This window comes from Hylobates moloch, unplaced genomic scaffold, assembly GCF_009828535.3.
Source record: "Hylobates moloch isolate HMO894 unplaced genomic scaffold, HMol_V3 SCAFFOLD_2, whole genome shotgun sequence".
Taxonomy (NCBI): domain Eukaryota; kingdom Metazoa; phylum Chordata; class Mammalia; order Primates; family Hylobatidae; genus Hylobates; species Hylobates moloch.
The window spans coordinates 94,772,823-94,800,770 of NW_026652277.1; the positions used below are offsets into that span (position 1 = coordinate 94,772,823).

Sequence of the window (27,948 nt, forward strand, 5' to 3'; positions counted from 1 at the left end):
AGCCATTCTGACTGATGTTAGATGGTGTCTCACTGTGGTTTTGATTCACATTTCTCTAATGATCAATGGTGTTGAACCTTTTTTCATATGATTATTGGCTGCATGTATGTCTTCTTTTTAGAAGTGTCTGTTCATGTTGGAAGGCTATTTTTAAATATACTTTTATGCCTGAAATTAAACCATTAATTTAATTAAATTTCAGGAAAGTTTCTTCTTTCTAATAGTGAGAATATGGGCAATATGTTTATAGAACTGTAAAGCTAATTTTCCTTATGGCATTAACTGTGATTGGGGCAACCATTAGGCATTGCATGATCTTTTCCAGACAATCAAGATATTATTTCTTTTGCTGAATAGGTAAGTTGTTAATTAACCTTTCATAGCTAGTTAGCTCAGGTATAGCCCTTTGCTAATGAAAACCATGATCTTTATTTGACTTTGTGGCCGCATATCTAACATTTCCTCTACAGATTACAAGTTCTATACCTTGTGCACTATTTGTGTCCCCAGCACCAACATTTTGGGCACCCAATGAATGGTTCTTGAATAAATATATGCACAAAAGAATCAAATAATAAATGAATAAATGAGTGAGTGAAAAAGTGAATGAGTAAATGGCTATGTCTTCATCCACTATGGTTGTTATTTATTTGATTAGTCTGGGAAAATTCATTACATATACTGGAAAGCAAGGCCATAGTGCACTTCCAGTCAAAGGATAGCCTGTCCAATGACATCACTCATTATTTTGGTATGCACAGGACATTATTATAGTCAAATTTACTGCAGTTAGGTTTCCGAACAGGCTCAACAACAGACAAGGTCCCAGAGATACTAAAGAAGGCGAAGACCTCATAGTCCAGGCATTTTCTTGGAGATGAGCTATTGAATAACCACATAACTGAAATACATGTAATATTAAGTTTACACACTCAGTTTAGCTATTTGATTTGCACCTAGGTAATAGAAGTTTAGAAAATGAAAAGCAGAGAAGGCTACTTGAATAATGATTCTCAAATTTAATGTGTGTTATCACCACTTGGAAAGTTTACCTTGCTAAAAAACAAAATAAAATAGAAAAACAAAATGCACACAGTACTTACATATTTCCAAGCGGTTGTTATTCTAAGTTGGGGGCAAAAATTTGCATTTTCAACAAGTTCCCCTATATCAATGGTTCTCAACCCGGGGTGAATTTGCCTCTCCCCACCCTCATGAACATTTGGTAATATCCGGAGACATGTTTGGTCATCACAACTAAGAGGGTCAAGAGAGTTACTGGCATCCAGTGGGTGGAAGCCAGGTATGCTGCTTAACACCCTGCAGTGACAAGATTGAGAGACGCTGCTGTTTGGTAGAGAAAGAACCAGAGCTCTAGGGCAGCAGCACCATCTCAGCCTGGACCATGCTCACAATACAGGAGGTGAAGTACATCCTACAAAGACAAATTAAATGAATAGAATTGTAAAGTGGTTATAAAAGAGATAAGCTCACTCAACTGGAAATTCCTTTATCAGCAATAAGTTTTTATTTTTTTATTTTCCAGTGATGCTGGATGAGATAAATTAGTGAATCAATAATTTACTTAAACCTAACAATAGAGGCTAAGAAGTGTTCATGTATTTCTAGGTATCCTGTAAGGGAAAGATTAGCTCAGAAAAAAATTATATAAATATTCACTCATTCAAAGATTTTCCCTTTAATATACAATCTATGAGCACCTAATTGACATTCATCATGAAAACAACTGAAATAGTACACTTTGTTTATAAAGTCAATGATTATGCCTGTGTTCAGAGTAGGTATCAATATATATCTCATGTTAATATTTTTGACAAGTTTAATTATAGTTTGAACTGATTTCTGTCCTGCAGACACATTGCAATGCAATTCATTAGAAAATACTGCTGTCTACTTCCAATAATAGTAGAAATCTGTAAATGACTTTACTGAGCATTTTAAATATCAGAAAGCAAGGCAGTACTTCCTCTGTGGAGCTTGAAAGAACTTCCACTAATTAACCCTTTGTCTCCTTAAATTAAATTGTCATTCTTTAGTATTTCAAGACAACTGCAAACCTCCTTTTCTAAACCTGTAATATCAACACACAAGAATTGCTTCTTTCACTAACTATGTCTGATTTACCATTTAGCAGAACAAATTAAGAACTTAGCAGTAATTATGAAAATAATTTCCTTCTTTTATTGAAATACTTCACAGGCACTGCAGCTTAGCACATTATTATTCTGGGTAGCGTAGGTGTTGTTGAAAGGCAGTGTGAAAATAAGAGCCTCAATTATGAATTCCTCCCAAGAACACGGAATCCCTTTGTATTTTCTGTGGCAAAATGAACTTTTTTCTCTCTTGAAAGAAAAGAGAAAGAGCAAGAACATTTTAACTTTCAGAAACACATAAGATTGGCTGGGCACAGTGGCTCATGCCTGTCATCCCAGCATTTTGGGAGGCCAAGGCAGGCAGATCAACTGAGGTCAGGAGTTTGAGACCAGACTGGCCAACATGGTGAAACCCCATCTCTACTAAGAATACAAAAAATTAGCCGGGCGTGGTGGCACCTGCCTGTAGTCCCAGCTACTTGGGAGGCTGAGGCAGGAGAATCGCTTGAACCCGGGAGGCAGAAGTTGCAGTGAGCTGAGATTGCACCACTGCACTCCAGCCTGGGCGACAGAGCGAGACTCCGTCTCAAAACAACAACGACAACAACAAAGAAACACAGAAGATTGCTTTATTATCTATATTGAACTAGATTACCTATCAGCTCAGAAATTGTGTTTTATTTTTTATGTATATTGATACATAAAACTTGACACTTTTTATATAACATATGTGTCAATAAAGACAAGGAGAAAACCTATTTAAATTTATCATAAAATTAAAAACTTTATTCCATTTCAATTCAGTAAATATTTATTACATAGCTACTCTCCCCTGACAACTATACAGGTGTTGGAAAAAGTGAAATGGGTCATATAGGAAGGATCCAAAGAAATCCATGAAAGGGAGAGACCTCCCTGAGAAAACCAATTCCATTTAAGACAGTCTGTTCAGTTTTGCATGCCTGAAACTATAGAAAATAGATTTTCTTTTCCTTAGTTTTTGAAGATCATACACATTAGCGGCTTGTGATCTGTACTCAGGTCAGGCTGAAAAGATCTATCAATGCAGGAAATACATTAAGCTAAGTCATGAAATATCTTTTAATTACAGTAATTACTAAAAGGATAGTTGCTCACCTGTGACATAAACTAATGGGTAGTCAAGCCTTTCTAAACAAAGGTATTGTATTTCTTTTAGCTACAATATATGCCAGTTGTCTAAGATATTTTCCAATTCTTTCTACCTATTCCTTTTTCACAAATAATTCTCTTTTGACTTTCCAACTGTCATGGTTCATTTGGGCTGCTATAACAAAATATGTTACATTGGGTAATTTATAAACAACAGAAATTTATTGGATGGTGGGAAGTCCAAGATCAAGGGACTAGCAGATTCAGTGTTTGGTGAGTGCTTATTCCTCATAGATAGCGACGTCTATGTTTCTTGACATGTCAGAAGTGATAAGCAAGGTCTTTGGGGTCTTTTATATGAGAGCAAGAATACCATGAGCTCATCACCTCTTAGATGCCCCCCTCCCTCATACCACTGCATTGGGGATTAAGTTTCAACATATGAATTTTGGGGTGACACAAACATTCAGACCATAGCACTAACATCAGTTCAGTATGTCAAAGCTGTTTGGATTATCAGATATTCTTCTGTTTTCCATATGTTTCTAGATTAGGAGAGGTGAATGGTAATGAATTTAGAACAGTAATGTTAAACTTTTTACCTTTTAAATCTCAACTACCGGGTCCTGAGATTTGAAGTTCACAACAATGAAAGAAAATAAATGCAATTCCTTTTGTAGGTACCAGATACCGGGGCAGTCTTGGTTGTTTCTCTGAATTCCAATTTTAGTGTAGGCTCAAGTTATAACGTGTAAAGGATCTATATGTGTATATAATTCTGGAAAGGAAGCTGACAGGTTATAGACTTTAGCAAGTAGTACCTAGTTGGACAGAATTCTGAGACTACATGGTACTTTATTACAATTACGTTTCTAACAAAAAAGCCTAAGCCTCTTTGACTCAGCACACAGATATCCACACACAGCAATTCCTGGTGTGAAAAGGTTGAAAATGCTATGTCATTCTCCCCCTTTAAATTATGTATTCATCTCTTGAAACTGTTCACTGTTGCCACAAGAAAATACATATTAAACTAATAATATTGCATTGGACTCTATATCTCATACCCTAAACCATAAGGATACATGTCTAATCAATAACCAATGTTATTTCTTTAAATAAATAAAAATTTCCGACAAACAAAAACAAATGCACTTTTTAGAAATCTTTCTTCAGTGCTACTCCTATTTCCCTCTTCCTCTTCTCCAAAAGACCCAACCAAACCAATAAAAAGTTTGGCACTAACTTTCAAATCTTGGGCTGTATTCTCAAACATAGTTTCATAAAACCTAGTAAACACAATCTCACTGCTGAAGATTATAATGACAAAGTATTAGTGGCAGGAAATAGTGCCATCTACTTTGAGTTAGCCCATAAAGTACATCACATTTTGGACTACTGCTAGCTTACTACACTAGTGAAAATTCAGGGCAATGAAACTTGCCTAATTCTTGCCAACGCCCAGTTCTACTAAGAGTATCAAAAAACATCTGAACACACCAGTTCATACTGAAAAAGAACCACTTGTACAAAGCAGAGAGAGTGGGCAGACAGCTTTCTATATACTATATAGTGGCAATATCGTGCTTTATTATTATATTGAAGATACTAATATCTTCTAAAATGTAAATTTCCAAATTACTTTTGTATAGACCATGTTTATGTATATTTTTAAATGCCATCTTTAGTTTTCATTCTTTGCAAAATATATTGTCTGCAACAAAATCTCAATTTGACTCCAAATATAAATTTTAAAATATTATTGCTTGATTTACAACCCTCAAGTATAATTACTTATGTCCATTATATCAAATGAAAATCATTAAACAGAAGGTTTCATTTTTTCAATCAAAATCGTTATTGATACATGCATTTTTATTCTATTACTTTTCCTCAATGGCCTCCAAAGTTGGATAGAAGACCTATATATTTATTACCAAATCTTAAAATAATTTTCTTTAAATTTATCTTATCTTTACTGATGTTCATTCAAATCTATATTTTAAATAATTAGATAAATATATTAGTAAGAATTTTAGGAGATATTTGCAAATGCATAATAGATTGCTTGTTAATAATGTCTAAAAGAGTCAATGTTAGGTACCTTTAATTACTGAGGAACACCAAACCTGCAAAATGGTTATTAACTATAGTACAACTGAGCAATTCTGAATTGGGGGTTTAAAGTAAGAAAAGGAAATAACAAATTAAATGTTAAGGAAAATGTCCAGTCTTTTGTTTATAAAAGCTAAAATAGAAAAAAAATTAGTCTGAGTCATTCAAATGACTGGAAAAATACAGTGCTAAAATTACCTAATATAAATTCTCAGCAATATAAAGCCTGTGTCTTTTCAAAATAGAACCACAGACATTAGAAAATTAAGAGAGGTTACCCAGGGGCTATCCTTACCAGCCCGCTCTGTGTTGCTCTTATTAATACAATACCCATTAATGTATTAATAACATAATTTTAAAGTTCTTGTCTAAAGGTCTCCTGAAATCACCCCAGGGTCCCTGAGAGCAGTCTACATTGGTGAGAAACATGGCCTGAATTCCAAGTTTTGCTATTATTGATTTTTAAAGCACTTTGTTTAAGTAAATACTTGGAAACTGACTTCAATGACTTTCTGAGAATATGGAGAAATGGATGAGGCAAAGTGTACATTTCAAACAGTACAGACACTGACGAGAGCTTCCTATGACACGTAGGAATCTTCTGGTTGGCATCTTTTTGCAATATTTTCACCGAGGGTATTTTTTTTCCTTTCCACTCTGGAAATTCTTCCCAAAGTATATGATACCTTTAAAAAATAACTTTTCAAGATACATAAGACCCATTGTTCAAACAAGAGAATAGGAATAACTATCCTTCCTTGGTAGATTCTTCCACAAGCCACTCAATGATCCAGACAACTCATGCACACCCCAAACCTTTATTGAGCACCTCCCACACTTTAGTCACTGGACCAAGCATTATTAGAGAACTTTTTGTTGATTCTTATCATTCACCCCCATGCAATAGGCAATATTATGCCCATTTTGATGTTTTCAGTAATTTGGAGCTTAGAGTGATGAGATATATTGCAATTATTTTTATTATCATACCTTATGTCATATTTACTAATTAAAAATATGAAGCAAATTTTCAATTTCATAACCTCAAATAGATAGAAAATGTTTACTGACAAACTGAAAGCCCCTATCTCCTATAAGATTTTCAGTAAACTATAGAGAGGAATTTTGAACAATATTATTTATTTAAAAATTGTTGTCTTTCCAGATCATTATTCATATGCTAAATAATAGACTATAGGAAATAGTAATCTAGATATCACTGGCAATATTTTGGATTTAGAAATACCTATGAGCAAAGCCATGGAGTTTTCATTTCTGAATTTTATTACCATGTGAGAAATTTAATATCAGAGAGTAGATTCTACACCTTTAGTAGTTTGCTTTGTTTTGTTGTAACACACATGGCTCCCTGGTTTTTCTTCCTTTTGTAATAAATAAGGATCTCTTTAGCCAGAATTCCTAGCTATCTTAATTTCAGAAAATATTTAGTTTTCATTTCATAATTTATATCTACCTCTTCTCAAGCATTATATAATTTAACTGGATAGTTGGGATAACAATCACTGTGGGGCCAGAGGGAAAGGCAGACAGCAGACAAAAGATGAAAGACCAAACACTAGAGGAAAGCTAGCTGAAACGGACAGAGAATTCAATGACCAAAAGTAACAGTTAATTGAGACCAGGGATAGTGGCTCATGTTTATAATCCCAGCACTTTGGGAGGCTGAGATGGGCGGATCACTTGAGGTAAGGTGTTTGAGACCAGACTGGCCAACATGGTGAAACTGCGTCTATACTAAAAATGCAAAAATTAGCTGGGTGTGGTGGCATGTACCTGTAATCTCAGCTAATCAGGAGGCTGAGGCAGGAGAATCGCTTGGACCTGGAAGGCAAAGAGTGCAGTGAGCCGAGATCGCGCCACTGCACTCCAGCCTTGGTGACAGAGTGAGACTCTGTCTCAAAAAAAAAAAAAAAAAAAAAAAAGTAACAGTTAATTAGGTGGCTCATGAAAGCCAGAGATGGATCCTGGATCCTTTACACATTTTGGATGCTTGTGAAGTAAACATTAATTATAAAAACGAATGGTGGAATCTTGGAGTAAGTTAGTCAAAGGAATATGAGTAAGTCAATTGAATTAAATGGCATTACTTATTTTCATCTTGATCTATCCATCCATGAAATTCTTACCCTTTAACACATTATATAATTTATATATCTATCATGTTTATATCCTTATAATTCCCCAGCGTCTCCTACATCTAAGTCTCATAAAAAAGTTATTTTTGTTTATTCACTGATATATGTGCCAGACAACTTAAACAGCAGATTAATAGGTTCTCAAGAAACATTTGTCAAATGAATAAACACATTACTGATAACTAGTTGCAAATCTCTTCAGTAAACACAGTGTAATTTACAAAATGAATGTGACACACTTCTAGTCCTCAAATACTTTAGTCTAAAAGAAAATATCAAATTGCTGCAAAATAAAGCAGAAAATATAAGGATTATAAAAGATATATACACAAAGCTTTTTAGGGCAGCACTCTCTACAGGCATGCTGTGGGATGTGGGTATTATTCAAGAACTATACATATGAGGAGATATGGATTTAAATTTCCTATTTCCAGCAATAAGATTTTTTTCAGATCAACTTTCCCATTTGAATATTTCTATAAATTCTGAACTATATGTGGAAAAATGTGACAACTATCCATCCAGGATTTGCAGCTTGGGTTCACAACACTTGAGTGATGCAAGGAACCTCTAGACTCTATTTAGCTTAAGGGATCCTAGGTTAACGCAGTATCAACAAGCAATAAGCAGAGGCAAATATAAATTGTTTTTGGAAGAATGTACTTTTATCCTTGGCCTCAAAGAATTCTCACCAATAGTTTGTTAAGGACCATTAACATGACATAACCTAGCACACTAAGAGATAAAGTACAATGAATGAGAATTGGAAGAAATAAAAGAGAGTAGAAACAAACCCCAAAAGTTTTCAAATATAAGACATGTCAGCCACAGATTACAAAATAACTATGCTTAATACATTAAAAGAAATACAACAGATTACAAAAATATGCATAAAAGAAAAACCTAGAAAGTAATCTAACAGATCAAAAATAATTAAATGGGAACTCTAGAAATAAAAAATGGCAATAACCCAACTTTAAAACTCTATGGATAATTAAATAACAGGTTAGACAAAATTGAAGAGAGAATTAATGAACTGAAAGTAAGTTAAAACAGGTAACTGAGAGGGGAAAAAAGTAGAACTATGGAAGAGAGGTTATGAGATTAAAAGGATAGGAAACAGTATTATTCAGTATTACAGATGAGAATGAGACAAATTATGGGTTAATCTATATTTCAAAAAGAGACAGAGAATTTCCAGAACTAATGGAGATATTGATCCTCTCTAGCCTTGGGCATCCTACCCTTACCCTGCTTGCAAATATTTCATTCATTTACTTCAATATGATGTATAATCAATACTTTCTGTGTGCCAAGATATAAAACGTGCTGGAAAGCAGTGTTTGGGGCAGAGGCTGGCAGTTTTTTTTGTCTATAAAAGACTAAATAGTAAATATTTTAGGAGTTGCAGGCATTATGATTTCTGTTGTGACTCAACTTTGCAGTTGTAGTACCAAAGAAGCAATAGACAATACATAAACAAATAAGAATGACTGTGTCTGATAAAATTTTATTTACAAAAATATGCAGCAGTCTGTATTTGTGACACAGGTTGTGGTGTGCAAACCCCAGTGTTAGACAGACAAGGTGAGAATTACAATGAAAAATACATGGTGCCATTTGATTCCTAATGTTAGCCCAGAGAATTTGTGTTGAGGGCATGATGCAGCATTTCTTGAACTTCATAGCTCACGCTAATGGACATAATGGGTTGCTAATAATATTAGAAGCATTTATGTAAACGTTATCAGTTAAAAAAGAATCGCTTATGTGCTAACAAATTTAATAATACACCTTTAAGAAACTAAGCATTTAAGATTTAAAATCATAAAACCTATGATGTAACTTAAAACATTCTAAGATAATTTTTTAAATTTTAAGAAATTAAAAAAATTTACCTGAAGAAAGCTGAATTATAATGGCTTTATGAGAAAACACACAATTGTGAATATGAAAAAACTTCAAAACGTAATGAATAGTATAAACAGAAAAGCAAAAAGTAAAAGCTTCATTTAGTTTCTCACCAATAAATCTTTAATTGCATTTTTATTTTCTTAGAAAATTAAATTTTTTCTATTGCTTTTTGTAATATTTTTAGAAGAGCAGGGTTGCTTTGCAAACAGAAGCAAACATTTTATCCACAATAAATCTGAAAACCAAGAACCATTCTAAAGTTTGGCATTAGTATCTCTGACTATAATATAAATCTCATTTTTTGGAGATCAGGTAAATTTTACTTTATAAGGACTAGTATTTTGATAATGTAAAGGTCTGTTATTTTCAGTATTTTCAGTGTGAATATAATCAAGGGACAAAAAGCACAACATAGTTTTATAATATTAGAGAATTAATGATTGGACCTGAATGGATAATGGAAAGTTCTATGGAATTTTAACATCTTAGATGCAAATTCCAAATATTTAACTTATCTGCTTCTGCAGTTCTGCAACATACTGACTGCAAATATACCTACTGAGGCAAGGTTACAAGTGTCAGCCAAAATAAATTATTTTTTTACCCTTCTAACAACAGAAAAGAACAACTACAAGACCTTAGGAACTATCCAGTAAAATGGAACATGCTGGCACCTAGAACATATATTGGACATAGAGACTGCACATAACAATGTTAATTTAGAAGATTGAACATCATACATTTGTCATACGATTGTGATTTCTTTCTAAAGTATCGACTGCAATAATGTAATCAGTTACATGTTAACATGTACTAAACAGACCAACCTGTGCTACGAAGGTAACATAACTTCTTGAAGTTACATAGTTTTCAAATCCTGTCTATGGTTAATTGAATCACCAGGAAATCCTAGAAATAGTTTTCTACTGGAATGATGGCTATACGTTGTTAAATATTTTTAATACAGACTTTTTTTTTTCATTGCTGCTCACGAAAAGACTTCAGTTAGGTAATTATGAGTCTGTAGAGGATGTTTCCACATTTCTCTCCAAACAATGAGACCATGATATTGCTGTTTTACATGGTTACTATTCTTGGCTTGTTTCTTAATTGCTTAAATGAAGTCTCCAACAAGACCTCTTTCTTGTTCTTTTTGCTCCTGTATCATACTTGTAAGAAGATTATTTTCTGTTCATCTTAGTTTGGTCCCACTCTATCCCAGTTTGAACAGAGCCATATAAAAGAACTTTATCATTTGGTTATTCCCTGCAGGGAAAGGTTGGCTATCCAATAATAATAACACTTTGTATAAGTATTTAAAATTTCTAAGAGGAACATATTTTTCTTAAGGTATATAATATTGTGTCTTCCTAATGTATAGATATATCAATCATTCACAGAGCAAAGAAAATGATGTCAACTTCCCTGAAATAAGAAGATGAGGTTGAAGTGTTAGTTTTATATTTGCTAGGAGTTATACTGTGAGGTAAATGAAATTTTGACGTCCAGGATGAATGACAAAGGGAGAGAAAGATATTCTGGTTATGAACAAATAAGGATAATGGAAGCAAAGGAGAGAAATTAGTCCAATTCAATTACTCAACTTTGAGAGAAAACAAGCCAGCGTCAGTCTCAGTCAAGATGTGACTGTTGCTACTCCCAACACCAATAAATCAATTTGAAATGAAGAAAAAATGGGGAAGTCTAGTCCTTAGAAGCTTCTGTTTTCAACGACAAGATAGGTAAATAAATTACAAATGGATTAATGAAACACTTTCTGAAAACAAACGTAGTCCTTCACAGACTTGAGAGTATTAGATGGATGGTTACAAGATCCGTAGAGAAAGACCACAGGCTAATTTAAGGGAGGGATTATAGGTTTTCCAGGAAATGTCGTCACCACGCATGATGTAATACTCAAAATCCAAATTTAGAGTAGCTCAAAGAATGTGCAAATTACCAGTCACTCAAAGGATAACTTTGTAAGCCACTTTAAAAGAACATTTAACTAGTTCAACCATTGTAGAAGTCAGTGTGGCGATTCCTCAGGGATCTTGAACTACAAATACCATTTGACCCAGCCATCCCATTACTGGGTATATACCCAAAGGATTATAAATCATGCTGCTATAAAGACACATGCACACGTATGTTTATTGTGGCACTATTCACAATAGCAAAGACTTGGAACCAACCCAAATGTCCAACAACCATAGACTGGATTAAGAAAATGTGGCACATATACACCATGGAATACTATGCAGCCATAAAAAATGATGAGTTTATGTCCTTTGTAGGGACATGGATGAAACTGGAAAACATCATTCTCAGTAAACTATCGCAAGGACAAAAAACCAAACACCGCATGTTCTCACTCATAGGTAGGAATTGAACAATGAGAACACATGGACACAGGAAGGGGAACATCACACACCGGGGACTGTTGTGGGGTGGGGGGAGGAGGGAGGGAGAGCATTAGGAGATATACCTAATGCTAAATGACGAGTTAGTGGGTGCAGCACACCAACATGGCACATGGATACATATGTAACAAACCTGCACATTGTGCACATGTACCCTAAAACTTAAACTATAAAAAAAAAGAACATTTAACTTCCTCTCTTCCTAGTCGCATACCTTTTTTTTTTTTCTCTTGCCTGATTGCCCTAGCCAGAACTTCCAATACTATGTTGAATAGGAGTGGTGAGAGAGGGCATCCTTGTCTTGTGCCAGTTTTCAAAGGGAATGCTTCTAGCTTTTGTCCATTCAGTATGATATTGGCTGTAGGTTTGCCATAAATAGCTCTTATTATTTTGAGATATGTTCCATCGATACTTAGTTTATCCAGAGTTTTTAGCATGAAGGGGTGTTGAATTTTATCGAAGGTCTTTTCTGCATTTATTGAATAAAAAATATTCTCTGATTTACAATAAGCCTATGTCTGAAGTGAGAAAATTACTTTGAATTTATTTCATCCGTCACATACAATGAAGCATTTTCAATATCTTGTTAGTGAGCCAAAACAAAACAAATATATGTTTCTAAATTGTCTAAAGATGTTTTGTCTAATGATAGTAAAATAAAGTGCCTTAGTTTGAGATAATCTGGGTAATAGATTACCCTTGGAAATAAAATTAATTGTTTATAATGGATCTTACTATTGTAACAAGCTGAAACATTCTTCCATCAAATTTCCAATGTCAGGTCTATTAATTGCTAGAAATATTTATCAGCTGATAAAATCAAATAGAAATGGGAATAATTCTTAGTAGAAAATGTACCTACAAAACATGCAAACATTCATTCTTTTACCAAAGTAGCCAATAAATACTTATCGAATGTATCCTATATGCAGGTATAGTAGGCACCAACGGTGCAGTGATGAATAAGAAAGACAAAGTATTTCTTTCATGGTGCTTATTTTCTAGTGAGGAAGACAGGTGGTAACCAAACGAAAATAAGAAAAAGGAATGCATGCTGTGAACCTATAGCAAAATGTGTATTTAATGCATTGATATATATCTCCCCTCAGGCATGCCCTGTGAAAACAACAGGGCAACATTTTGGATTACATGGGCAGAGATATCCTCAGCGAGAGGTGTATAAGGAGATACACAGAAGCACAGTTTAGAGACTAAAATTAATTAGAAATCATGCCAATAGTCATCAATATAGAGAATAGTAAATCAACTTCGATATACCTATACAATGCAGCAGATACGAGGAATGAAATATAGGTAGTGTAAAATAAATTTTCCAAGATATTTGTTGAATTTAAAATTGAGATTGTCAAGTGTTCATACAATATGAAAACATTTATTTAAAAATAGTGTGAATGTATATGAATGAATACATATGTCAATGTATAAATGGATACATGAGATTATGAACAGCAAAATGTAAATAAGAATGATCTTAGAGATATGGGTGGATGTGGAGGCCCAAGATGGTGATGATCAGTGGGGCTCTTTACATTAACAGTTCTGCCTTAAAGTTTTACAAGTAAAAAATACTCGTGCATTGCTTTTGTAATTAAAAATCAATTTTAAAAAATTAAAAATAACAGCAACTTGATAAACCAAAATTAAAGCACAACCTCTAATTTGAACTTTATTACTGCAATCTGAAAATATTTAAGTTGGCTGTTTTCTGCATAAAAAGAAGTAGCACTATCTCTTCACTATTAATTATATTTAGAGGACCTATACTCAAATTCATATCATTACATCAGTAAAACTATTGTGTATATATAAATATAGCCAAAATAGAAGAACAAATGTGAAGTAAGGAAATAAAGTTGTCTTAACCTTCATTGTTTAAAGCTCACCCAGAAAAACACTTCTAATAATGAAACAATCTAGTGAAAACTGTGATGGGAAAGAAGTTCTGTCACAATGGGAAGGTTTTTGATCACTTTTCAGATACATCAAGAAAACATGAACTACACAAATCCCTTGAGATTATCTTCTTTGCAAGACAACTAAACACATTTCCTGTCCCTGGATAGTTTTCTTCAAGGACAACTTAGAAGTTGAATGTTGTAAAGCTGAGACATTCTTTGTGATAGATAAGAGTTATATTATCAGCAGATGTTAGGGAGGTGTGATTGATTCCTCAGGTGAACGCTGACCTCAGAAACCAACAGTTTTATAAATTCAAATTAACACCTTATACTGTCTATGAAAAGCAGCCAACAGGAGGCACAAAATAAGGAACTATCTCTTGTTGTAGCATCACTTTAATAGTCCTAAGGGGCTTTTGGAATAACTAACACTTTCCCCTGTTTAGATCAACAAAGAAGCAGATTCTACCCAGTAAAGAAAAAAATAAAAAATAATAATAATAATAATAATAAAACTAAATCAAAGTTGCTTATTATTCACAGAGATAGGGAAAGTAAAATCAGGAGTTCAAGATAGCACATGTTTCTTGGGCAGAAAACATTCAACTAGATTTTTATTTTTCCCTTGGCTATATAACATACTAAGTGCACCTTAGATTATACCACCAAATACTTCTCTGGCTATTGGTCGAGAGAGAAAGCTTGGAAAAATTTTACTATCATGGATTTGTCTGTAAAGTTCCAAAAAGAAAAAAATAATAATGACATCAGTAAGGCTATCCAGCTCATGTTATCACCCGGGCAAGCTGGAATTCTCTGTACTTAACTATTGTACTGGACTAGTGGTAGAGGACACTCATAGTATCAGAACCTATGGCAAAATGTGTGTTTAATATTAATTGTAATTTACATTATATCAGCATCCTAGGACTGTGAAAGTTGTCCGAGGGTTCGATCTTTTCCCAGAGATTCTAAGAATGTTCCCCTTCTAGGCTCTCTGGTGAGAAACAAGTAGCATCACAAAACCTCAGATGTAGATCATATCAGGGGTGAAGAACACCAGGAAAATTCTTAGAATACATACAGTCCAACAATATGGTGCTTCATCTGACAGCATATATAGAGTGGGATTAGCTTTTGGGATTGATTGATATTTATCTCCCCTCATGCAAAATCAAACCAAATAAAAAAAAAAAGTTGTAACCTACACAAGTATTTAAAGTATAGGAGTCTAACCAAGACTTAACTACAGATTTTTCTGCTCTTTGAGACATCAAAATCTCAGGATTATCAATAAAATAAAGGTGACTTTGATTAGATATATTGCAATTACTTCTACAAACAAAAAAGTAACATGGAAGAATTACTCATACTTATTTAGTGCAATTATTTTTTCTTCCTGAATTCAAAAATATACAAATAAAAAATTAAATGTCACTCAATGTTTTTATGACAAAACAATTTGGAAGGACCATATAAATATTGCATTACTCTGATAATAGATTCAAGGTCATGTGAGTAATATATTGGCTAAATGACCATAGAGCTTGCTATTTTATTCTGCAATGCTAAGCTGAATTACTAGGGCAAGATGTTAAGATGGCATTCGAGCTTCTATAAATTCTAAAATATCAGAGCTTTTAAAAATTCCTCATGGAATTCACATTGCAATGTGCCTTACACATTAGGTAATGCAATCCTATCTTGAGATGTAACCTGATGGCACCATTACACACAAACACATTCATCATGCTGTCCTGAAGATTCAAAAAGAGGATTTTTTTTTTTGTTCTCCGAATGTAACATCCCACTGACTTATATTCCTGTTAACTAGCAGGCAGCTGAAATAACTTAATGTGCTTTGAAAATTTAGCCCAAAGTAATGTAGGAAAACATCTGTCACTTACGTTTTGGAGTCATCCCACAACACACAATAGGGATTCAAAGTACCCTAAAAAAAAGCAGAGAAAGAATGTGTATATCTTGAGTACATATATAAAAAGATTGAAGGATTATGTGAAATAGAAACAGAATGGAAGATTTCTTATCTTGTGGTAAGAAATACTTTAATGATTTCTTTTTAATTATTTATAAGAAATTTGCATTTCGTTTCTCATAGATTTAGTGACCCATTTTATAAAGTTCTATGAAAACAATATCTTTATTCCAAATACTCTGATTTGTATTTAGTTTTGCTGGAAATTAAAAGCGAGGCTCTCATACACCCTAAGTCCATATTTTGATGATTTTGATTTTATACTTACGTCTCTAAAACATTAGTTGCTAGATTGCTTTCTTTAAGATTACAGTATTCACAATATTGAAATCACAGTGAAATATCCTATATTTTGCACATGTATAATCACCACCACTACCTCCCCTTCAGCCTCTAGTTGATGTTTCCTAGAGATAAGAGGTGTTCATTTCTGGAGTTTGTTAACTTGCAATATCCTCTTAATTAGCATATCATAGTAGTATAGGATAATGTCTAATGAAATTTTAAGTGAAAATGCTAGATTTTAAATTTACTTCAATAATTGTGAATTGAGTACCTGCCGTGACCTTCAAGATAACACCATGGATATTTCACGCTGCATTATTCAATGTGCTTCTGTTTTGAAGAGTTCTAATGTATTTAGATACGTTTCTACAGATTCTGTCATATGCCTGAAGAGTCTTCTCTTATCCATTAAACATATACGGTTGGTTTCAAGTTCTCTCATCCTCCACATGACTAATTTCCTGGAGCACACACTTTTAAAGTGTATTTAGGGAAATCATTCACTTGTGTCTGACCTGTGCACAGCAAAGCAGTACCACTGCCTCTCCAAATCAGGGGCCCTCTTCCTAATACTGCAAACTAAGATTGTATTAGATATTTGGGTAGACTCTTTCTGAGCTAGATAGGTATTACTCATACATTGCAATCTCTGCTGAGCTTTTAAAATCCTAATTTTGGCATCCCACACATCCAGTATTGCTTTTAAACTTTGTGTCATTACAGGATTAAACAAACAAACATGATTATCTATGCCTTCATCCAACCTAGTCATTGATAATAATAAACAGACCAAGGCAGTTAAAAGATAACAGTCCTGAGGCCAGGCACGGTGGCTCACACCTGTAATCCCAGCACTTTGGGAGGCCAAGGTGGGGGGATCATGAGGTCGGGAGACTGACAGCATCCTGGCTAACACGGTGAAACCCCGTCTGTACTAAAAATACAAAAAAATTAGCAGGGCGTGGTGGCGGGCGCCTGTAGTCTCAGCTACTCTGGAGGCTGAGGCAGGAGAATGGCGTGAACCCAGGAGGTGGAGCTTGCAGTGAGCCGAGATCACGCCACTGCACTCCAGCCTGGGCGACAGAGCAAGACTCCGTCTCAGAAAAAAAAAAAAAAAAAAAAAAAAAGGACAGTCCTGAAACAGGCCACTGCCTTCTTCCACAGGTGGACACTGTACCTCATTGCCAGCAAGCTATGACCCAGCCCTCAGGCTTCAGTGTTGTCTACAAATAGATAATCACTGGAGTGTATCTGGGAAAGCAACATCTTTGAAAGTCCAGAGAAGCTCTTTTGGAGGTGTGCCTTTGCAAATGCTGTTTGAGGGGTCCATCCTAAGTTTTTGCTGGAAATAAATAGTAAGCTCACTGTTCTAAAATGTATGAAATTCACTCAAACCTTACACATTATTCATTTTAATTGGTACATGACTAACTCCAATATTGCAGCATCCCAGTTATTCTAAAAATTCCCTGAAAGACCACATATCCAAGGTATCTTACCTGTTTTTTTTTTTTTTTTGAGACGGAGTCTCGCTCTGTCACCCAGGCTGGAGTGCAGTGGCGCAATCTCAGCTCACTGCAAGCTCCGCCTCCCGGGGTCACGCCATTCTCCTGCCTCAGCCTCTCCGAGTAGCTGGGACTACAGGCGCCCACCACCACGCCCGGCTAAGTTTTTGTATTTTTAGTAGAGACGGGGTTTCACCATGGTCTCGATCTCCTGACCTCGTGATCCGCCCGCCTCGGCCTCCCAAAGTGCTGGGATTACAAGCGTGAGCCACCGTGACCGGCCTATCTTACTGTTTTTTAAGCAATCAGAAAATGCATTTGTTTTTGTTTCCCATTATTCCTTTAAAATTTATTTAGTAAAAAATGATGTTTTTCTTGCTTCTGGATGGAAATTTAGTCATAACTGGAAAATAAACCTCCAAAGTTTTGAGCCACTCTTAAATGATAGACTTTGGTGGTCACATTAAATCACGATTGTCATGTCATTAGCAATTGAAAATGATCTGTTACAAACAATAATCAAAACACAGAACCTGATTGAATGTCATATCACCTTCCCTCCTCCAGAAGAAAGACTGGGGCGGAGGTCGGGCATGACTCTGCCAGTGGCCAGGGTGATAGAGGGGTGAGGGAGGGGATGTAAAGGAGGCAAAAGGTTTTCACCTGCCCACTAACGTCCAAAGTCAGCTCTGAGCAGTCTGGCCCTATTTGATGATTTAAGTTGACTCTTCTCACTGAGACAGCCAGGTGGGAAGGGCTCCCTGACAGAACTTCCAAGGCCTGCGCAGCATGAGGAATGTGCAGTTGGGTGAGCCTTGGGGGTTCGCACCATTTTCAGGGGAGGAGCCTTGCCCCTCCTCTCCTGGGGTGGAAACTGGAATTCAGTCTGCCAGGCGGGAAGCCAGCTAGCAGGACTCTGGCTTTGCCGAGGGCCCCTGTTTCATTTTCATCCCCTTTTCCCAATAAATTCCATTTTTTTTCTCACCCTTCAAAGTGTCTGCAAGCCTAATCTCTCATGGCCTTGTATCAAGAACCCGGCTCTTAGCTGAACTAAGGAAAAAGTTCTACAACATCACCAGCACTTGGGTGGATTCTCAGGAGACTCCCTTGCTGGGCCCCACTGGTAGTCACATCTCTTGGGGCCTCTCCTGCCGGGCACTTCTTACCTCCCTGCAGCTTCTGCCCTTTGATGGGGTGGGGTCTTACTTGTTATGAAGTGCTCATATCTCCCTGCACTATGCTCCTGCAGGATAATAACAGTGTCTTCCCTGAAAAAGGTCATAGTCCTGTAGAAGCAGATGAGGAATATACACATGGAATGTTCCTGTAACAATCCAAGCAAAATGCTTACATAAATATCACTAGCTATAGTTTACTGAGTAAAGGACAAATGAGGGCATGGAGTGGCATGGCCTATGCTAGTCAGCACAAGTTTCATAGAAGAAATGGGTTCTTATCTGCTTCTTACAGAAGGCACAGATCTAGATGTTCCACGGAAGGAAAGGGGAATGGTGTATTAAATTGGTTTCTTCTCTATTTTACCAGATCCTGTCTAGTCTTACCTGAATTTTTCATATAGCTTGTGACTTTCTGATAAATCCTCAGCTTAGCCAAAATGCTGTCATAATGTTATGCTATATTTACCTAGGGCTTTGTTCAAAGGAGCTCAGAGAATCTTATAGAAAACAAATTATCCTTGTAACATCACAGTAAAGAGTATGAGAGTATGCATTTCAAGGATATAGAAGCCAAGTGCAGCTGAGGAACTTGAGATAACAGATCCATTAAATCGAATTGGCTGATTTTAATGATGTATAATGTAGATTAAGTTAAATCTTTATATAAACTAGTATAAGATACTGACTATAGGCTTAATATTTCACAATGATTGTTCACAGTAAGCCACAACAAAAAAAAATATTAGAAAAGAACACATAAACTTAATTGTTTGGATACTTCTTTCCTTTTTATCACCCTAAAGAAACTGATTTATTCTTCAAAAAAAGTTTCTAAACAAGAAATGCTTCTTCTAATCTTTTTCCATTACTTTGTCAACATTCAGTTTTATTCTCCATGTTCTTCACCCCTTACTTCTTAGATCCTGCTGCATGCTTCTCTTTCTTTTTGTGCTTGTGAAAATTTAAACACCAAACATGTGAGCATTATTATAGGTTCCAAAATGCATCATTCAACCTTAAGTTTCACTACACATTCTGGGATGTAAACAATAAACATTTATTCTATTATAGTCACCAATATGTGAGACTGTGAGCTAAGGTCAATAGTTCGAACATTTGAAGTTTAGAAAAATAAGCCGAACAAACAAATGAGAGAAAACTTAGTACCTAAATAGACTGGTCACTTAAAAAATAAGAATGTGAGATGGAAAACAAAGCAACCAATGATGAATGGATTCTAAATATTAAAAAAAAGAAAGCTAGCTAAAAGGTTTTGCTGAGTAAGTACCTGTAAGATATTTGTTATAATTTTCAGTTACTTTTCTCAAAGGTACTCTGCTACAAGATCTGTTATGAGGAATTTACAGAAAATCAATAACGGGAAATAGCCCAATATAACAAAATGTAATGACAGGGTGAGAGGAAAAGAGAGAAGCTAAGTACTAATCTGTAGAAGTAGTTTTAACAAATGCAGTAAACTAAGAAAACAAAAATTCTCAGGTAAACAAGACAGATGGGTTAAAAAGATTAATTTACCAAACTATCAATAAATAGTATTTGTTGACATACAAAATAGTAATACTGCACATATTTGGAAAATTTGAAAAGGAAATGATATTCTTGACAAACATATTTTTGGCAAAACAAACAAAAACTGCCACTCTTGGCTCCATTCAAAACAGCATAGCTGAACTCTACATGTTTCTACTTACTCACTTTTAAGCATTTAAAAAATGCACCACTGCTCAAATTTCTAATTGCCATAGATGTTCTACATACCACTCTCGAGTGTCTTCACTATTTTCTTTTACTTCTCTCCTCTGTTCCAACGTCAACCAAACAAATGTATTTACTTGATAGTAGAATATATCACTAGCTTTGCCAAAGTATTTCAATGGATGGTTCTCTCTTTTGTTGGACTGTATAACTTTTGTTTTCTTATTTATAAAATAGGTGATTTGGACATCTTTTCTAGCCCTCACTTTCAATGATTCTAGAAATTCATTTTATTCTTTCAAAAATCTCTTCTAAGTCTTTTTAAGGAAATACTCAACTATGTTATATTACCCTCACAAAGTGCAGAAGTCAGAAGAGAAAGCAGGCAGACGATCACAACAAGTCTAACCATTCTGCAACCATTCTGCATTCATTTACTAAACACCTATTACATTCCAAGGACCATTCAAGGCACTATGATACAAGGATGAGCAAAACTAAGTCCCTGCCTCACGTATTTCACCATAGTGAACGGCAGAAAGAGAGAGATACGACTAGGTACAACTAGAAAAGTACAGTGGATAGCACTTTTGTTTATTAAGAAAGCTTCATCAGCAAGATTATCTTTGAGCAGAGATCTGAAACAAGTTGGTTACAGAAAAGATAACAATAATGTCACAATATAAATGACCAAGTTTCTTTAAACTTTCCCTGGTGTTTTACATTTTCAATACATTCAATGCATATGCTACCTTAATCACACTCTTGCTATATTAATGATGTTTTCAAAGTGTTTTCTCTGGACCTACTTCAGAATAAACTGGGACGAGTACTAAAAATGTAGATTCATTGGCTACAGGAATGTTAAGGTTGAGGCTAAACTTAGAAATCTGCATTTTAATAATGACTCTCTTGCCTCTCCATAATTTTTTTCACATCAGATTTAGAGAATCACTGCTCATAATACACATGGCAGAAATAACATGCTGAAAACATTTAAACCTACTTAGTAATTTTGAAATATACAATGCATTATTATTTATTATAGTCACCATTCTGTGCAATAGATCATTAAAGCATATTCCTCCCATCTACTGAAACTACGGTGAGGCAATGGATTTGTTCATTACACTGACTTAAGCATCCTGTATTGTAAACATATATCAAAACCTCTCATTGTACCCCACAGATCAATACAATTATTATTTATAAATCACAAATACAATTGCTTAAAAAAAGAAATAAAGGTGCTGGAGAGGATGTGGAGAAATAGGAACACTTTTACACTGTTGGTGGGACTGTAAACTAGTTCAACCATTGTGGAAGTCAGTGTGGCCATTCCTCAGGGATCTAGAACTAGAAATACCATTTGACCCAGCCATCCCATTACTGGGTATATACCCAAAGGACTATAAATCATGCTGCTATAAAGACACATGCACACGCATGTTTATTGCGGCACTATTCACAATAGCAAAGACTTGGAACCAACCCAAATGTCCAACAACGATAGACTAGATTAAGAAAATGTAGCACATATACACCATGGAATACTATGCAACCATAAAAAATGATGAGTTCATGTCCTTTGTAGGGACATGCATGAAACTGGAAAACATCATTCTCAGTAAACTATCGCAAGGACAAAAAACCAAACACCGCATGTTCTCACTCATAGGTGGGAATTGAACAATGAGAACTCATGGACACAGGAAGGGGAACATCACACTCCGGGGACTGTTGTGGGGTGGGGGGAGGGGGGAGGGACAGCATTAGGAGATATACCTAATGCTAAATGATGAGTTAATGGGTGCAGCAAAACAACATGGCACATGGATACATATGTAACAAACCTGCACATTGTGCACATGCACCCTAAAACCTAAAGTATAATAATAAAAATTAAAAAATAAAAAAAAGAAAGTGGTTACTCTATTTTTATTCAGATTTTTGAATGCTTGGTGGTCATATGTCATAATAAACTACTAATCTTGAAACTTCAGAACTTTTTTGTACCTTTCACAGCCTCCTTGAAACAAAAATAATCGCTTTTTAGTGGAGGCAAAGCAAGTAAACAGGCAGAGCAGCTAAGGGCATGAAGAAGGGCAGTGACTTCATCATAACTATTTGAACATTTCCAGTGCTCTGAGTCAGATGTTACAGAATGAATTTTTCTGTCACATCATTCAGTGAGTTGGACATCTGATCTCCTGAGTGAATGGGAGAAAGACTCTTCAACTGACACTATACTGTCTCTCTTTAATTTCCTAATTTTAGATGGCAAGGCCTTACTTTAAAATGACCTGGATCTTGCTAAGTTTATCCTCTCTCTCTTTCCCCACTGAAGATTGTTATTATTGTATATAACTACCCAAATAGATTTTGGAGATTCCTCAAGAATATTTCCAATTTTCCTAACTGGATCTGCAAAAGACTAATTCATATCTTGTTCATAATTTTTTTTTTTTTTTTTTTTTTTTTTAATGAGAGAGTCTCACTTTGTCACCCAGGCTGGAGTGCAGTGGCTCAATCTTGGCTCACTGCAACCTCTGTCCTCCGAGTTCAAGCGATTCTTCTGCCTCAGCCTTCTGAATAGCTGGGATTACAGGCATCTGCCACTGTGCCTGGCTAATTTTTTTTTTGTATTTTTAGTAGAGATGGGGTTTCACCATCTCAGCCAGGCTGCTCTTGAACTCCTGACCTCATGATCCACCCGCCTCAGCCTCCCCATAATTTTAATGATACTTCAGAGGGACATATTCAAAAATCTCAGGAATTGCTAAGGGAAGCAAGACATTAGTAGACGTAAATTTTTCCGCAGTCAAATCTATCACAGGCCGTTAATAGTTGATCAGTAAGAAGGACCCATTTCAGGGTCACGTCTTTTAACATATGAACAGTTCTACAGTCCATTAAAGAGTAAAACACCACGCAAGGGGATGAGGCAGTGAAAAAACACAATATAAAACTCAACAGGAAGTAATCTCCTGGATGTTCTTCTCCAATATGTTCTCAAAGTTATGATAAGTACTGTTCCATATTTTAGTATTTTAAATGATACTTAGAAGGAGCTAAGTCTGGGTCTTATGTTCAGTTTTTAAGGGATAGCTGCTGTGTATCTAAAGCTTAAAAAGACACATTGAGAATACAATACTGTACTCTTATTTGTTAGGAAGTTGGAGATGTAGATAATTGGATGGATTTTATGAGGATTCTCATCACATTGAAACTAGACAAACTAAGATGGAATGAAAAAAAAATTGGCTTTAGCTAAAGCAGAATTACATGAAGGCCACTGAAGTGAGAAATGTAGAATACTATTTTTATCAGGACGAGTCCCATCCATGTTACATAGCTATTCACAGAAAGTTGGCAGCTATTTGACTGGAATACAAGGAGAGGGCACATATTTAATATCACTTCTGCTATATAGTTAGTAGCCCACATTAACCACATGACACTATTTTTACAGATGTGATGACAGCTTGCTTCTCTAATTTCTGAGATATATCACTAACCTGCATTATTTCCAGAGGAATACTTTCCACTTGGCATATGGGAAGCAATAAAAAGCAGAACTATCATCAGGACGTTTTTACATGTGTATCCTTCAAAGAAAATCATTGCCTCTCCATATATGTCTCAGAATGTCCTACCTGCATGTGATTACATCATTTCCAATAATGGCTGCATAGAGTCTGGTGTACCTCTCAGCAAGCAAATGGGTCTTCTAGAGTTAAAACTGTGCAAGTATTTAATATTAATTAAAGTGGCAAATAACTTTAATAAAGAAATAAATAAATTAATTAATTTATATAGGTACAACATATAGCCTATGGCTTTTTCTTTTACATCCAAAAGGAATATAATAATATGTCCTAATAATAATTATATGGGGTTATAGCAGAGACATGTAACACACATATGCCTTTCGACAGGTACTCACACAAACATTCCTTTTGACTTGTAACACAGCACAGTCATAGGTTCTGGGGATTAGGATGTGGACATCTTTGGAGGAGTCACTATTCTGCTTATCACACAGGGGTTGACAAACAATAGCCCATTAGCCAAATCTGACCTGCCATCTGTTGTAAATTACTTTTTATTGAAATACAGCCACACCTGTTTGTTTATATTGTCAATGGCTGCTTTCACATTATAACTCCATAGTTCAGTGGATGTGACAGAAGCCATTATGATCCTCATGCCTGAAATTCTTTACTATCTGACTCTTAATTAAAAAGGTTTGCTGACCCCCTGCTCCAACAATAGCACAATCATACTAAAATGTTTTTAAAGAATATCAATTATGTATCATAATTAAAATAAACTAAATTTGAAACATGAGAAGGATGTCTACTCAAGAAATTTAGGCTATAAACAAAAAATATAGCCAGTGAGCAATTTCTATCTCAATTTCAGTTGTTGGAAGAGCCTTCAATCTCCTTGTCTAGTAGCATTTCAAGACTCTCCATAAAAGTTACCAAGAACTGTAAACAGACAAAATATCAGAAACCACTTCCAAATGGATAAAGCTAGGGCAGAAAAGTAATTCAAAAAGTAAAGGCATATCAAACAACTCTTTGTGAAAATTACGGATGCACACACTGAACTTTTTAAAGTTTTGCCAAGTGATTTTTAAATCCTTAGGTTATTAACCTTTATATTCATGAAAATACCCACTGATGAATGTTGGAATTTCTTTTCTTTGTTTCTCATGCTTACCTAATGCTAACAAGCATATTCGTTACAGTTGTCACTGTGTTTTCCGCTATGATTTACAAAGGTCATAGGGTCATGGTTAATTTTCATTTAAAATTAGTTTATACACATAAAACAAATTCCTTAATTTGTTAGCTTCATGCTATTAGGATGCATGCAAATATGGCAAAGAAAACAAAACCTACAAGCACAAATTCTCCTTAGATCAATTTGAGAACTACAAACATAATTCATTTATCTCAACCCTGAAAGACAGCAGCAGTACCCTACCTACACCATTTGGAGTTGATACCCAGAGGAAAAAAAAAATTAAAAGCCAAGATGAGACTGCAGGCTGGTATGGTCCACTCTATCTTTCCTTTTGAAATGGAACTACATAAAGACTTCATTTGGAAAAAGTATGCATTTTCAGGCTTGCAAAGTTGATAGAGCATGAGATAACTAAAATGCATTTACCTTCTTTTTCTTCTGACTCATCTTTAAAGATAAAGATGTTATTCACCTTGGAAAGTCACAGTAGGCCCAGACCTGTCAGACACAAGGGATCCTAATAGTATATGTGTTTGCGTACATAGGGATCTATTCTATTGCACTCATTGTGCCTCAAGAATTATTTTCAATAAAATGATTAACTTTCCTTATGCATTATAGGATCTAAAAATTTGATGAGTATAAATCTCACTCTTTAGTGATATAAAAAACAAAGTTTTGGGGGGAGAAAAAAAATTTGATATTTCTTAAAAGCAATTAATTGTTATGCTTAAGCACTGAAGACCATATACCCTGACTTTATAGGTCATGACAATGAAGCCATCAGCCTGAAAAACTGAACTAAGAATAGTGTCTTACTAATTAATGACATAATCTGGTTAAAGCTGCAATTGGTTTTGCTAAACAAAGTTAGGAATTGCTAGGTTCCATATTTTACTACTATTCCTATCAGTTCCCAAGAGCCTTATTATATTTAACATATTGTAAATGCTATTTGTTAAAAAGCTTTCTGAGACACATTTTTAAAAGAAAATGTTAACAGGTTTTTCCTGTTAACTCACTATAACTCACTGTAACTATTAATTCCCATTCTTCCTTTCTTTTTTCACATGGCATTTTAATAAAATGTAATTTTGAAGTTATTCTTTCCTGAAAGCATAACAGATACTTTTGATACAAGAAAATAGGTGAAAGTAGACAGATTTGATATTAGAGATGTGTCATTTCCAAAAAATTTTGAAGGCAACAAAAATGGGCATGTATATGTATATATATGCATATATATAATTGTATATATTAATATATATATGTGGGTGTATATGTGTGAAGGTTAGAGGTGGGGGTGTGTGTGTGTGTGTGTGTATTAGTTGTCCCTTGTTATCCATAGGGGGTTAGTTCCAGAACACCTTTCAGATACCAAAATCCATGGATGCTCAAGTATCTTATATATATTTGCATATAACCTATGCACATTCTTTTGTATACTTGAAATCATCTCTAAATTGCTTACAAGACCTAATACCATAATACAGTGTAAATACTATGTAAATCGTTTTTATACTATATTTTTACATTTGTATTATTTTTATTGTTGTACTGTTATTTTAATTTTTTTCCAAATATTTTTGATCTGTGGTTGGCTGAATCCACGGATGCAGATACCGAGGGCCAACTGAATATATGTACATGTGCGTGTGTGTGTGTGTGTGTGTGTGTGTGTGTGTATACATATGAAGCTCAGGTTTGTTCTAATAAATTTCAGTCTGCATATTTAAGATATATTTTTTTCTTCACATTTCAGCTAACATTATATTTCAAAATAGACCTTTTTTGTCTTCTCTTCAATGGAAATAAACTAATCTCAGTACATAGAGTATATTTTTATAAGACTGGTAATAATATTATGATATTCAATAAATAAACCACATATTCCCTCCCTTAGTGAACAGTAATACTTCCCAAAGTAGTTCACAAAATCTAATTTTAGCAATAAAATAAATGTAAATACAATAAGCTTTAGAAATTCAAAACACTAAAGTAGAAGGGCTGTATATATTTTACAGACAACAGTGAGATGGATATTTTAAATAAAAGAGTCCAGAGCAGCCCAGAGAGGCACAGTTGTGTGGTCAGTAACTAGAGGAGCCTCTGAGGAGAGGCACGATGTGCACGGCGGGCAGATTCTAAACAAGAGCGCCTAGAGACTTTTTCTTCTCTAGCGTAATATTGTCCTCTTTCTATTCTCCTCTCCCCATCCACTTTTTTGTAACAGATTTGTTTACATGTATACATATATTTTAAATATGGGCTTTCTAGAGTGGAGATGGTATTCTTGTGGGAACCTGGTCAATTCACTTACTCAAAATACTGAAAGACACAACTAATTCTAAGTGACTTGTGATAAGTATCTCATCATTCTTACATGCCGACTTTCATTGTCATTCCAGTACTAGCTGGTGCTTAATAAAGTTTGTTGACTATGTTCTTTGTTTTCCATATGTAGAAAATATTTTTTGTACGTGGTTTATATCTTCTGTAAATCAGCTGACAAAATACATTTCCAGAAGATAAAAGACAGACTCAAAGCTTAAATATGTATGTTCATTTCAAATAGTTTTATTATACTCAAATAGTGGGACTATTTCAACACTATTTTTGAGACTACTCTTTTTTAATTTATCAAAAAAGCTTCCTTTAACATGTTCTTTAAGTTCTAAGTAATGATTTCATCTTTATTTATCAAAGTCTTGTGATTCATTTGCACAACTGTTCTCTGCATA

At 34.8% G+C, this 27,948-nt stretch overlaps 1 protein-coding gene across 2 annotated transcripts in view; it reads right to left on the reverse strand.

The window, feature by feature from the left end:
- Nucleotides 1-27,948, reverse strand: part of ADGRB3 (adhesion G protein-coupled receptor B3) — a 756,020-nt gene that overhangs the window by 302,871 nt on the left and 425,201 nt on the right. For both annotated transcript variants that reach the window (XM_032154235.2, XM_032154255.2), the window contains one exon: nucleotides 15,680-15,723. In XM_032154235.2, coding sequence (XP_032010126.1) covers nucleotides 15,680-15,723 — 44 coding nt within the window. The remainder of the gene's footprint in view (nucleotides 1-15,679; nucleotides 15,724-27,948) is intronic.